Source organism: Schistocerca piceifrons, chromosome 2 (genome assembly GCF_021461385.2).
Source record: "Schistocerca piceifrons isolate TAMUIC-IGC-003096 chromosome 2, iqSchPice1.1, whole genome shotgun sequence".
Taxonomy (NCBI): Eukaryota; Metazoa; Arthropoda; class Insecta; order Orthoptera; family Acrididae; genus Schistocerca; species Schistocerca piceifrons.
In genome coordinates, this window is record NC_060139.1 from 749,120,045 (window position 1) to 749,135,286 (window position 15,242).

Below are 15,242 nucleotides of genomic sequence, written 5' to 3' on the forward strand. Positions count from 1 at the left end.
AAGGAAAGTTAAATATCCAGTCAGTAACAAGATCAACTTACAAACTTAACAAAGCCTCCCTCTTAAAATAGCACACTTTTATTTAGATAAGATCAAATTTTACAGAAAATATTTCCATTACATTGATAAGGAAGTCTCTCAACCTTTTATAAAACATGAATACAACATTGAATACAAGAGGATGCAAACCAGCTACATAGTAGTTTGTAGCTCAGTGTCCCTAACCATTATGATGGATTACGATAACAGACAACATTGTATTATACTTTGGGAAAACTTGCATTGTATGCAGAATAGACATGTTCTGGCACCACACACTCGGAAAAAATTACCCATCATAGGAGTGTCCATTATGATATTGAGCAGGGTCTGTCGAACAAGCAGCCACTCGGTAAAGACCACTGTGCACAATCCATGACTTGAGCAACCACCGCAGTCAATGACATATTTTGTTGCAGAAGCTTCAACTGATAGCACTACACAATCCATCACTTGAGCGACCACTGAAATTACAGCACTGTAACAGCACACACAAACCAGCACACTTGCATATGCATTTTGGTTTGTAGTTACATGTGGATCTAGTGAAGTTACAGCTGATGGACGACAGTTTTCTCTGCTATGTAGCCATGCTGAGCTTCCAAAATTAGGCACACAATGGGACAACACTAAAGTTAGTAGGAGTCGAGTGCCACACTAGCAAATACTATTATTGGGTCCTGTATTTTTGTGTTTATGTCGACTGGCCTATCCACCTAGTAGCAGCACCCCACTGTAGACTATGCTGAAAGCTCATAGGTTGCCGAAGGCTTTTAGCAGCACTGTATTTCTGCCTGTGCTGTAAGTTTGCATATTTGCACCTTGGTTTACAAATGGCGGTACTGTGGCTGGCTGTGCTTTGACATGTGATGGTAGTCACCACACACAGGAGCACCACATGGTTGATGTTCTGAAGGTTTAGGACTGGGTGTCTCTCCAGCATGGCATGTTGTATTAAGAGCTTAGTAGCCACCATAGGCTTGCCAGGATGCATCATCCTTTGGTACAAGGTGGAGAGAAGAGGACCAGATGTCTGAAGCGTTACCCTGAATTTGATTTAAGACGCATCCAATCACTCCAGTGTGAGGTGTCAGTCTGTCAAAAACTGGAGGAACAGACCAGGTGGAGATGTAATGGACTGTGCTGCACTGTACCTTTCTTGTTGCTCCAGGCAGGCATGTGATGGCTGGGAAATGGTCAAGAAGGTGCTGGTACTGACCTGCATCAACATTGTTGATGAACTCCAGCACAAAGTTTTACACAGCACGGCAGAACTTGAAGGTTAAACGACTGGAGTCACCATTGACAAGGTGAGAGCCAGAAAAGTCAGCGAGGAGCTGAAAACATACTAAGAAATCAGCACCAATGATTGGCTCTATGACTTCTGTGATGCTGAAATGCCACATGAAGGTGCAGTGCAGTCCTCATCCAATTTCATCGTGTAAACAACAAAGGTGTTGGTGGTGGTGGTGGTGGTGGTGGTGGTGGTGGTGGTGGTGGTGGACAAGTAGTTGTCAGCTGACAGCCAAATGGACTTGCTGGTCGACACCCAGGGAGCTATATGCCTGGATACACACACAGGTCAGACTCAGTGTCAAGCACTTTGAGGCAGCCTGCCCTGCCACTGCACACTCACCTGCGGATGCTGCTGGCATGTGGACAGTTGCACAGTGGGTGACAGCATGAAGCTCACTTGCCAAATGTGCAGTCTTACCAACAGATATGGGTTGGTTTTTCAGCATAACATTGGTCCTGGGTACGCTGGTGAAGGCATGGTGGTGTGGGAACATCAATTAGTCTGGCATGAAGTGCAAATAGCTGCACTTTGAAGGCTTCGATCTGGACTGAAATCCTGCCGGCGGCGGGTGCCAAGGCAGCAGGTGCCAACACATTGCGGCCCACTGTGCTGCTGGAGGTGCAGTTGGGTCAGAGGAGGTATCAGAAAGAGTAACAAGCAGAGTCAGAATGTGGGACTGCAGTGAGGGCATTGTCAGTGAGGGTCGCCAGTTGTTTCAGTGAAGGTCACTGTTGAATTGCGAGGATTTCACATGCTTGGTTAGGCAGCCAGTTCAGTCAACACATGTGAAATAGCTCTTCAAACTGTGGCAGTGTCAACTATGCAATGGAGATAGCACAGGAGCTGTGGCAGAATTCTGTCACCAATGTCATTGTCTAATCAGCCAGTGCACGTTCTCAGCTGGTGATGTACAGAGATATACAGACATAGTATATGAGCTCCCTCTTGGTATGGCTTGATGGGTGGTGGCACAGTGATGTCAGCAATATCACAGCATAGCACTGGTCTAACTAGCTGACAACATCAGTGTACTTCTTTTGTTTCGATATCATGTAACTGAAACAGAAGCTGGTGTCAACCTGCATGAACCAGAGGGCTGCAGATAGTCAGGTGGTAGTCAGACAGTGGTATAGGAAGCCACTGAATCAAGCTCGTCAGGCAATGATGCAGCAGTAACATCAGAACTGGCAGCACAATTGGTGGGAGCAGCATCTTCATCTTCACACTGTCTGTTGCTTGGGTGACGACTCAAATCGCAGCACTGTGACCACACGCATAATGAACCAGCATACTCTAATCATGGACTGTGCTGTATGTTCACAACTTGGTCAAAAAATGACAGTACTGTGGCTCGCTGTGCTTGGCAATCATGAATGGTAGGCACCACAGTATGTAACACTTCCAAAGCCTTTAATCAATGTGTTACTAGCCACTATTTAGTTATATCAAATTCTACCAAGAATAACACATTTTTGATGGATCTGCAATGTGCTACTGCCTTAAACATAACAGGCACATTGTAATATGAAAATAACTAAAGATTCTTTTAACTATCATATCATGTTCCCACCATTTTATTATGCTTATTATTGGTTCAACATTTTGTAGCACACTGCCAAAGTATCACAGAACTTTTTTTATGTTTCACATATGGCAATACCTCCTGAACAAGAAACAACAGAAAATGCCATCACAAAACTCTTACAGCCCCATGTCGGTGTCAGCTAACTTGTCACATGTGAGGACAGCTTTACAGTGTTGCCTTTAACTCTGTTTTTTACTGCTTACTTTCCTTGTGGTAAGTGTGTAATTGTTGTAGTTTATATCTCTGTTAAATACATCAATACATAACGAGATTTCAGTTTTGATTACAAACATTTAAGAAATTTTTTGACTCAGTGCAATTTGTTTGTTTGCAGGAGTATGGAAGATGGGTTATTAAGGTGCCTGCACTGTGTGAGGAGATGGAGCTTTCTCCCCCTCACAACTCCTGAATTTGTTGTAATCAATGTGTACACTGGGCTTGCTTCCTCCACTCCCAGCAACTCACTCTGTGAATTGGTCAACTTACAGTTAACACATACACTGTACCTAATAACAATGGAAACTCAAATCCTGTTTTACATGAGCAACTTTCTGGTCAAGATGTACTACTGATGGTATGTACTTATCACATGCCTATGTGTTTATTTAGTTGAGCTAATAAATGATGATTTTTGATGTTTATATGACACCAATTATTCCTTCAATCAGCAGCAGTGTAGATGATTCATCATACATTTTGTCAAGAACACTCACTATGAAGTTAGCTTCTGTTATTTATAAATGCTTACTATCATTCTTTTTTTCTTAATGATGCTAGTATATTTCAATATTTTGTCAGAAGGGTGGTCCTCTGTAACATTACTTTTACAGTAGACAGCACTCTGAACACACACTATTTTGACATCAATGTTTAAACAAAAATGACCACTTGTGACAAGGGAGTCAATACAGGAAAAATACACCAGGGGCACTTCAGCAGACTAACTTACCAGGAGTAGTCGATCAAGGTGAAATCAGTTGTTTAAAAAGGATTTAAAGGAATAGGGCTTCACTGAGTAGATGACACAATGGGTAGGATCTATTCATATAATGGAATGGAATAGAAAGGACTCCACATTGCATTTCAATTGGCAGCATTCACACAGGTTCTCAATAGAACAAAACAGAACATCAAGGTCAAGGTCAAGGTCATGGTTTCCTGCGAGAAAGTTTTGATATTGATGTTTGTGGGAGGGAGTGGTGTCATCTGCTAACATAGGAAGGTAGCCTATTTATCTTGCAGTCTTAGTAATGGGTTTAGTGTTTTCAAACCCTCTTTATTATTTTGCTTTGCTTTCTTGACAATACAAATGTTACATGAAGAATATTTTTATGGAAAGTGTTTTTCCGTATTTGTAATCAAACAATCAGTTCAGTTTTACACTAACTAGACAAAGGAAAGGCCACTGTATAAATGAGAACACTAGCTGATGAACCAATATTTACTTAATAGCTTTTGTAACAGTGAAAAGACTTTGCCTATCAAAGGAGGCAAAGTATTTTTTGACTTTATTCAGTACTCAGAAAAGAAAAACCTATGGATAAAGTAAACAGGCTATCTGTAGCCACACAAAATTGTTTGATCTGTTTTATGCTTTAATTTTAACTATCAAATAATTTGACAGAATCACTGTTCCACTTATGTCTGGAGTAAATCCACATCCAAGAAACTTCAGTGTAAGGGTCTACAATCGAATACATGTTTATTAATGACTTACTTTCAACGTCCACACCAGCCTCACAAGTGACAATGCATAATCTTGCAACACTAACTGGCCCCCACAGTGCTTTGAGGACACACTTTTGCAAGAAGTGAATGGGCCCACTGCCTGTATCTAATAACCTAAAGAAACAGTGTGGCAAGGACACAGGAGCATACTACTCAGACTGTTGGGTGCTTTAGGCACCTCAGTAGTAGAAGTCATGTGTGTGGTTCTAGGGACTTGCTACATTGACATCACTATCTGCCACAGGGCATCGGCATATTGACTAAAGAAAGGCAGACACAACAAGGCCATGAAGTAACAGGAGAAAACATTGTAGGCATGTGTCAAACAGCTGGCATCTTGAGACACAGCAATGGGAGTGGGAGTAGGAGGTGACCATGAAGACCATTGCAGTTTCTTCTTCCCCAAATTACAGAATGACTAAAGTTGAATCATGCAGACTGAAGCCATGTCATGGTTAACTTTTTGACCAGCCCCAGCCCATACCCAGCATACACAAGCCACCTGAGCCTCAGGCTGAGTTCTATATGCACATATAGGGCATATGGGTATCCTTAACACGTTGCATTAGATTGTAACACACTTACACACATGAGACGGACACAATAACACGATCATTAGAAGGCCACACACTCCATACTGACACAGACACTGATGGAGAAGCAGACACACAAAAAAAAAAAATTGAGACACAGAGAGACTCTCAAGGAACATAACACCTAAAATAGATAAATAAGAAAGTAAAACAGACATAGCACATGACTGGTCCATGTATCTAAGCTGCAGTCAATGACAAGGAAGTAATGTATGGGATAATGACAAACTTAAACAATGAGACAATCATTACATCTAAGGAATCTGCCATAGAGGGAGGCAAGGCTATACGTTTGAGTTCTGAGACTCCCTCTCCCACCTATGGAATTGGTTAAGGGGAACAGCATCACACACAGAAACGTACAACACAACAGTGCATACACATGTCTAGATATAGCAACACATGTGGTGTAATTGGTATGCCACACACACACACACACACACACACACACACACACACACACACACACACACACACACACCATTTGTTTCATTTAGTAACATAAGAAGATAATTTTGTATGCTACGTTGGGTGAGACAGGCTCTGCTTCTGTTGATGCCCACCTGGAGTAGCAAGAACACTAACCATAATTTGTATGTTGTATTTCATTTTAATAGCAAAAGAAAATCTGAAGATTATCCCTTTCCTATCTTTGTATTAGTTTTGTTCTAAGTTAGTAACATACATAATTTTACACCCTCCATTTCCTTCAAATAATTTAATTTTCTTTGTAGGTCCTCATTACTCTTGTTTCTGTTGCTTGAAATAATTTTTCCTAGTAATGTGGAACAGCGTATTATTGCCACCAAGAACAACTTCGAAAGTATGATATGAGCTGAAAAGTCTGTAGGACGAAAGTTACATGAGACAAAGGGGGGACCATAATATGACTGTGGTATTTTGTTGCTAGGTGGGGTCACGTCAGAGATATGAAGGTCAACTTGTTTTTTTTAAATGGGGTGCTATAGTTTGGTACTATTTTCTCATGGTGGCTATCGAGACAAATCCAATGATGTATAACAGTAACGTCTTTGAAGGTCAGCAAAGGTCACGAAGGTGGAATGAATGTCCATTTACAGAAGGTGTTCGAAGGGATTACCATTAGTATCAATGCAGTGCTGAAATCATCTTATCATGGACTGAGAGGTATCCTTATCACATCGGCACTTATTGAAGCACATGCCCTGACAATTCTCTCTCTCATATCTTCAGGTGTCATTGGAACATCTTTATAAACAATGTCCTTTACAAATCCCCACAAGAAAGAAAAAAATCCCAGAGACGTCAAGTCTGGTGGAAAAGCTGGCCATGACATCTCCTCCATGTCCAATCCAATGATTTGGGAATTGTCTCTGCAATTCATTTCTAGCCATCAGCAAAAAATGTGCCAGACACCCATTGTGATGAAATTGGGGCCTATAATTCTGTCCTCTAGAATTTCCTACACTATACATTAACCGACCATGGGTCCTGATGTGCAAGTTGATGCAGCCAACGTGGATTTTCAGTTGCCCAATAATGCATGTTATGCAAATTAACATTTCCATAGGTCACGTATGTAGCCTATTCGGTAAATAAAATCAAATAAATAAATGTGTCATCCCTTTGAATTTGAAGTTGAGCCCATCGGCAGAATTCAATGCAATGCATACAATCCGTACCTTAATTCTTGGTGAAGACTGATATGGTAAGGATGATATTTATGACGATACAGAACACAAACACTGCTACTCTAGCTCATGACTCTAGCTCGTACCATTTTCTGTTTCCTCGTTAGTAGATTTCCTTTGCCGGATACGTTTCCTATGCATTGAAAATCCAGTTCTCAATTTATCAAAGACATATTTAGATGTACAACATGTAGGGTGAGTACGTTGAGGATATCTTTCAGCATATAAATCTCTAGCTCTCACTGAATTTTGTTGGCATTCTCCATAAATGGGAAGCATATTGACATGTTCTTCTAAAGAATGCATCATTCATAATAGGTTGATTCGACAATACTAGTCTTACCGTTCCTATTAGTGTTGTATTTTGAAACTGTTGAATGGTGTTTACATGTCAATGGCACATTAGTATTCGGCGAATATTTACTATTTGCAGGACATATGACAGAGATTGTTACAGCATGTGCTTTGATAAGTGCTGAAGTGATAAGGAATACAACTCAATCAAGATAAGAAGATTGCAGCACTGCATTGATACCGATGGTCATCACTTTGAATATCTTCTGTAAAAGGACATTCATGCAACCTTTTTGACCTTCATTGATTTTCAAAGACCTTACTGGTAAACATCGCTGCATTCATCTCAATAGCCGCTACCAGAAAATAAGTTGACCACATCTCTGAAGCGACCCTAACTAACAACAAAAAACCAACAACATATTATGGTCCCCGTTGTCCCATGCAACATTTGTCCCATGCAACATTTGTCCCATGCAACATTTGTCCCAAGAACTTTTCAGCTACCGTCGTACTTTCGTAGTTATTCTTGGTGGCAATAGTTAGTGACTCACCCTGTATATAAAACTGGAAAATGTACAAAATGCTGTCACAACTGTCTGCAAAAATTTATCCCAGAGGGAGGAAAGATTGTAAAATTCCTATTTTTCCATGGAAATGATTTGGTGAGTTGGAGAACATATTGTGTCCCAGGAAATAAATTTGCTAGTGGTTTCTCAATATTTTTAAGATGGATAGCTTTGATGTCTAAGTGGTGTTCATATTTTATTAGTGTATTGGTGAATGATCCGAAATTAAATCCTCACGATTAAATCCAAGGTGTCCAAGAAGTTTTTACTCATTCACCAATAATTTCAGGTTAAAAACTAAAACTAGAACTCAGAAACAAAAAAAATCAGGCTCATTGAAAAAGCCTGTTGGATAGCAACAAAGTAACTAGCAAAAATGCAACATTAAGTCTCTACAAAGTGCAAAAACAAGAAACTATGAAATACTCATATTGAACTATGATGCCATCTATAACAACTCGTTTGCTTACACAATTTCACATTTGTATAGATAAATGCATTTATTACACAATTTTCACGATTTTTGCTGTTTAATGTTGACTAGCATAATTGAAGTTGAGCAAAATGTATTTTCCAAGTTACATTTTTTTATTCTTTGACTAGAGAGTTGTTGCAAACCTCACAAAATGACTCTGAAATGACAGCTATGATCAACTTTTAAAGACTACAACCAGACCAAAGTGGTCTTTGTCTCTGCAGTCTACTGTGCAGCCATGCCAGCTTGACTGGGAAATTTGGTGCTACATGTCTATGATTGCATGTGGCGTTGTGTTATACCCCGTAGACTTTGAGAAGAATCCAGCTCCTGGAGACAACATCTTTTCACCTGAGAAGATTCTCTCTCTCTCTCTCTCTCTCTCTCTCTCTCTCTCTCTCTCTCTCTCTCTCTCTCTCTCTCTCTCTTCCCCCCCCCCCCCAAAGTGATACATTTGCATCCATAGATAAACTGTACATTAGCATGGCTGAGTTCTTCTTAGTCAACTGCAATAACTCTGCTGTGTTTAGCTGAATGCAAAGTCAATAAGCCATCAGGGAGTCTCCTTTGTCTGTAGACAGATGGTAAACCAGTTATAATTATACTGTGCAGGAATTTGGGATGGATGTTTGGCAGATATTACGCCTGGAAATCTGTGCAGAGATGTTGGACTGGTCCTTACCTACATCTCGATAAGGGCTCTGTGGGGAAGTGACAGAAAAGTTTGTGAGGGTAGTTTTGGCTCTGCTCTGCAATGGTTTGCATTCGTCTTAACTGTGTAACTATCTCAAAACAACCATTGTGCCAAAGAAAAGCCAATATATCCTGTGAAGAATGTGACGACCAAACAGATGTAAATTATAGAGTGCTCGCATTGAATTTTCACTCTGCAGTGGAGAGTGCACTGATATGAAACTTCCTGGCAGATTAGAACTGTGTGCCGGTCGAGATTTGAACTACAGACCTTTGCCTTTCACGGGCAAGTGCTCCAATGGAGCTACCCAACCATGAGTCGCAACCAGTCCTCACAGCTTTACTTCCACCAGTACATCATCTCCTCAATTCCAAACTTCACAGAAGCTTTCTTGCTAAACTTCTGGAAACATTCCCCAGGTTTTGGCTAAGCCATGTCTCCACAATACCCTTTCTTCCAGGAGTAATAGCCCTGAGTGTTTCGCAGGAGAGCTGCTGTGAAGTTTGGAAGGTAGGAGATGAGGTGCTGGCGGAAGTGAAGCTATGAAGACGGGTTGTGAGTTGTACTCAGGTAGCTCAATCAGCAGAGGGCTTGCCCACAATGCAAAGGTCTCAAGTTTGAGTCTTGATCTGGCACACAGTTTTAATCTGCAGGAAGTTTTTCACATAGTACTTGAAGCCACGATACTACCCATTACTCTCAGCAATTTGGAATCAAGTACTTTACTAATGTTCCAATCATTGGTAGTAATGAGTACCACACGTCTGTACACCAGATTCGGCCTTGATATGCCTGGGCATTGAGTCAAACAGAGCTTGGATGACGTGTACAGGTACAGCTGCCGTTGCAGCTTTAACACAATACCACAGTTCATCAAGAGTAGTGATTGGTGTATTGTGACGAGCCAGTTGCTCAACCACCATTGACCAGACGTTTTCAGTTGGTGAGAGATATGGAGAATGTGCTGGCCAGGGCAGCAGTCGAATATTTTCTGTATCCAGAAAGGCCCGTACAGGACCTTGAACATGTGGTCGTGCATTGTCCTGCTGAAATGTAGGGTTTCACAGGGATCAAATGAAGGGTAGAGCCACAGGCCGTAACACATCTGAAATGTAACGTCCACTATTCAAAGTGCTGTCAATGCAAACAAGAGGTGACCGAGACGTGAAACCAATGGCACCCCATACCATCACGCCCGGTGATACGCCAGTATGGTGATGGCGAATACACACTTCCAATGTGTGTTCACCGCGATGTCGCCAAACACGGATGCGACCATCACGATGCTGTAAACAGAACCTGGAATCGTACAAAAAAAAAAAAAAAAAAAAAAAAAATGACGTTTTGCCATTCGTGCACCCAGGTTCGTCGCTGAGTACACCATCACAGGTGCTCCTGTCTGTGATGCAGAGTAAAGGGTAACCGCAGCCACGGTCTCCGAGCTGATAGTCGATGCTGCTGCAAACGTCGGGGGCGATACGATAAACCGCAATCGCAATAGGCTACAAACCGACCTTTATCAAAGTCAGAAACGTGATGGTACACATTTCTCCTCCTCACACGAGGCATCACAACAACGTTTCACCAGGCAACGCCAGTCAACTGCTGTTTGTGTATGAGAAATCGGCTGGAAACTTTCCTCATGTCAGCGCGTTGCAGAAGTTGCCACTGGCGGCAACCTTGCGTGAATGCTCTGAAAAGCTAATCATTTGCATATCATGGCATCTTTTTCCTGTCGGTTGAATTTTGCGTCTGTAGCATGTCATCTTCGTGGTGTGGCAATTTTAATGGCCAGTAGTGTATTTTGCCCCTCCGTCCCACCTCCTTGCAGATGCCTATGCCTGCTTTTAAAATACTAGGCAACTGGTCTTTAAATATGCAGTAAATGAAACGACATACCACTCTGTTACGGTCTACAGCTGTAGCAAGTTGAGAGTAACTTACGAGGTGGGCGCATGAGCGCGCCGCAGACGGCGATGTGCAGGAAGAGGGCGGCAAGCGCGAGCGCAGTGGGCCGCCAGCCGAGGGACTCGAGCAGGCGCGCCGACAGCGGCGCGAAGGCGAGCGTGCCCATGCCCGAGCCGCAGACGGCGAGCCCCGTGGCGAGCGCGCGCCGCCGCCGGAAGTGCAGCGCCACCGTCACCACGGCCGCCACGTAGCACAGCGCCAGCCCCGCGCCCGCGACCACGCCGAACGACACCAGCAGCTGCGCCAGCGAGTGCGCCCACGCCGACGCCGACATGCCCGCCGCCGCCACCACCGCGCCCACCATGCACACCTGCCGCACCACACGACGCACGCGGCCTAGTCTCGCACGTCCGAATAGCGCACTCCACAGCGTATTTGGTATAAACGAGGCGTTTTCAGAAAGTGTACTGTGGCAATAGCGGGGTGTGCTTCTGTTTTTGGATGTTGGTAACAATGAGCGGTAGAGGGGGATCCCCTGACCAGAGCGAGCATCGCTGGAACACGGGAGTGCGTAAACCCACGTTGTGGTGTCCAGTTGCGTGAAAGATGTCGTTAAGAAATCCCGCCAAGTGTGAGCAACATGCTGGCTGTGATCCACTTCCTACTCGCGGAAGGAATAAAACCTACCGTTTTTTTTTTTTTTTCGCGAATCGAAACGATTTACAGCGAAGGGGTTATGAACAGAACGAGTGCATTTAAGTGGTGTAGGAAATTTAATGATGAACAGATGAGTGGAAGACCTTCCATTGTGACTGATGAGTTGGTGGAAAAAAAAGAGGTACTTGTTTGTGAAGAGCCCCAACTGACAGCGGATAAGATTTCTGCAATGATTCCACAACTCTCCAGAAGTCTCTTATACGAGACACTTGCATAAACAGGGACACCGAAACTGTGGGCAAGATAAGCCCCAAACCAACTGACAGAGGCGCGCAGCTCCCCCCAACGGAGGTTCGAGTCCTCACGCTGGTGTGTGTGTGTGTGTGTGTGTGTGTGTGTGTGTGTGTGTGTGTGTGTGTGTGTCGTCCGTAGCGTAAGTTATAGCTAGATTAACCCTTTCGTGAGCCTTGGGGAAACATGCTTCCCACTACAATGAACTCGCTCCCAGCTCCGTGGGATTCACAGTTCCCACCTGTGTATGGTGCTGCAACCTAGTGAAGAGTATACAGTACTACTTTCAATCGGAAGTTCCCGCCGTTTTTGCTGTACCTTCGCGAAGAGGCATTGTATGGCTGAGTGTTGCTCTGTAGAGGAGCCTTTCTGTGCTGTTTGCGTGACATTTTTGTGATATTTTCCTCAAAGCAGTGTGCGATTTGTGCTTTTACCAGTGGGGAGGGGGGGGGGGGGATGTCACAGGGGGTTAGTATAATTACATATGTTACTAGCTTGGACCGTGGCGTTACGCATGATTAAACAGTTATTTATAAATAGATGTTAATGCCGAAACTCACTATTCACGCGTATGCACTATCAGAAAAGCAATCCCTTGTTATATCATTAAAAGTACATTACGGGTAAAGCTTATTTACAAAATCATCTACATACAGGTATACGACAGGAATTCAAAAAGTAAAGGTACATTTGTGAAAAGCTGTACTTATTCTGATGATAGAAAACTGGAACATGCGTTATTTTTCTACGTAACCTCCCTGGACTTCAATGCAGTTTTCCCGACGTTTTACGAGTTTTTTTTTTTTTTAATTTCATCAGAAAATACGTTTTTCGGTTGCATCTGTAACCACTTTTGCACCGCAGCAATGACGTCTTCATCACTTTCAAATCTTCTTCCCTGTAGTGCTTCCGTTAAGGGTCCAAACATGTAAAATCACTTGGAGCCAGGTCTTTAGTGTATGGTGGATGTTCCAGCACCTCGAATCTCAACTCCTTTATTGCATCGGCTGTCCGTTTGGCAGAATGTGGGCGAGCGTTATCTTGCTGCAGGATGACACCTCTTCAAAGTTTTCCACGACGTTTCAATCTGATTGCAGGTTTTAGTTTCGTACGCAACACATCACATCCACCACACAATACAGACCTGGCTCTAAAGCCTCGTATACGCTGGGGCGACGTCTTGCAACATTGTAGCATGCTACGGAAATGTGGCGTGCGTCTTCTTGTAGCATGCTACAACGGGCAACATCTTGTGGCGTATGTTGCATGCGGCAGGTTAATTTATACCAAAGCAACAGACTTTGTGCCACACGTGTGTCAGTCTTGCAGTATAAAGGATGATAAAGTATCGCAGCGGCGGCCTACTTGGAACTTGCAGCTAACAACGGGAATGAAAACCAAAGCAAAAGAAAACGATAGTGGAAGAGAATAGTATTTAAAGAAGATCCACGAAATAGTATCCTAGGAGCTAGAAGCAGACGATGGTGCGTTATTTAGTAATGTGTGCTTTCGTCCCAGGTGCGTTAGTCTGTGCCATACCGTTGCCAAAAGGTGGCCTAACGGTAAATGTTCGCACAGGTACCGGGCCAGTCACCACCCTGTGTCAGGGCCCGGGGAGGGACTTTCAGCCCCCAGCTCACCCAACTCTGTGGTACGACTGCTGCGGTATGACTGCCATACTACTTTCCTCGCAAGCTCGCAAGTAAACGGATGACGCACCTTAGACTAAAGCAACAATGACAACATGAGAATGATGATTTAGTTCTAAATGTTTTGAAATGCTTAACTACTACGTAACACTTTCAAAATTAATAAGCAAACATATTAATAGTATTAATAGTAAGACTGTATTAAAAACTTTTAGTGTTCGGCTCCACAAATTTAAATTACATGTAAGGTTTTACTCCAGTGCGTGGGAAATAAACATCCCAGGTTGGGATGCATAAACTAAAGCCAGAGGGGGGGATGGTCCGATGCAGAGGGGGGGGATCCCCCCCATCCCCCCCTGCAAATCGCACACTGCCTCAAAGCTATAGTATAAGATAAATACTTTTGATTTTTGCTATGGTGTCTTATTATTTGGTGTTCCCTGTTTGTTGTAAAATATGTTTTACTTATATTACTTGTGGACTTTACTTGCAGTATTTCATTTTGCTGGTGGGAAGTATCCTTCCCAGGGTGAAGTACCTGAAGATGTTGTTCATGTGGCTGTAGGGGAGCATCAACTCTATTTAGGAGAAACCTACAGGAGGTGGCGTCATGTTAGTACCAAAGCCGCAGAAAAGCGCACTCGTTGTGTTTGTACATATTGTCAAATACCACTTTGTATAGACCCATGCTTCAGAAAATTTCATGACAAGTAATTGTGATCAATCATTGTAACAAAAGAAGTAAATTGATCAAGTACATTTGACATATATTGAAAAAGTTATTTCTGTCAAACTCCAAGCAAGGGCAGTGGGAAGAATATTTCCCACCTTGTTGCATGACCTCACTTTCACAGTTGGAACAAATTTGATATTCTGTATGATAAATATACCTATCTGTTAACTGCTTTCTGCTCTCCATTCATTAAAAAAATGCTCAATTATTTTGCCCACGAAAGGGTTAAGTATAGTGTGAGTCTAGGGACTGATGATCTCAGCAGCGTGATCCCATAGGAACTTACCACAAATTTCCAAATTTTCTAGCTGACAGAGCATCACAAGAAAAATTACGTCTATAATGCCTGTGAGTTTCATGAGTGACTAACTGGAAGGTGAGGATTTTTTTGATCTCTATTGTAACTGGAGATGAACCTTGAGTGGCTCATTACATGGTTGAGACAAAAAGACAGCCGTCAGTGTCCCATCTGCCAATAAACTCAAAAACACAATAGCAGCCGGAAAAAAAAGCTACAGTGTTTTGGAGCCGAAAAGGCATCATTTTGGTCTAATTTCTGCCTTGGGGAGACCATCAATGCACAACAATATTGCGAAACCCAAAAAAAGAGCATTCAGAACAAAAGAAGGGACATGCTCATAAGTTGAGTGTGCATGAATGACAGCAACAGTTATCACACACCCTTTGCCACGAAGGTGCTCTTTGATTCATTTGGTTGGAATGTTTCGAACCACAGCCCATTTTCTCCTGATTTGATACCTCCAGATTATCATCTTTCCGTCTTCCTGAAGGCACATATGGGTGGAATTAAATTTTCGACTGACAAGCGGGTCCAGAAAGATTCTGAAGTGGAGCTGTTGGGGCTATTCTTCGATGAGGGCATAAAGAAGCTTGTGTGCTCACCACATGCACGGAAAAGAATGGCGATTATGCCGAAATATAGTTACCAAGTGTATTAACAATATCCTGTATTTTTTCATATATACTTTCCTAAAAACATATAGAAATATAGTACACTTACTTTCTGAACATACCACATAATTTTTAGGTCAGCATTTCT

At 42.7% G+C, this 15,242-nt stretch overlaps 1 protein-coding gene across 1 annotated transcript in view; it reads right to left on the bottom strand.

Annotated features, from left to right (window-relative positions):
- The window catches only part of LOC124776920 (monocarboxylate transporter 13-like), a 157,581-nt gene that overhangs the window by 40,251 nt on the left and 102,088 nt on the right, over positions 1 to 15,242 (bottom strand). Inside the window, exon 3 of the mRNA XM_047252134.1 lies at positions 10,889 to 11,222. Coding sequence (XP_047108090.1) covers positions 10,889 to 11,222 — 334 coding nt within the window. The remainder of the gene's footprint in view (positions 1 to 10,888; positions 11,223 to 15,242) is intronic.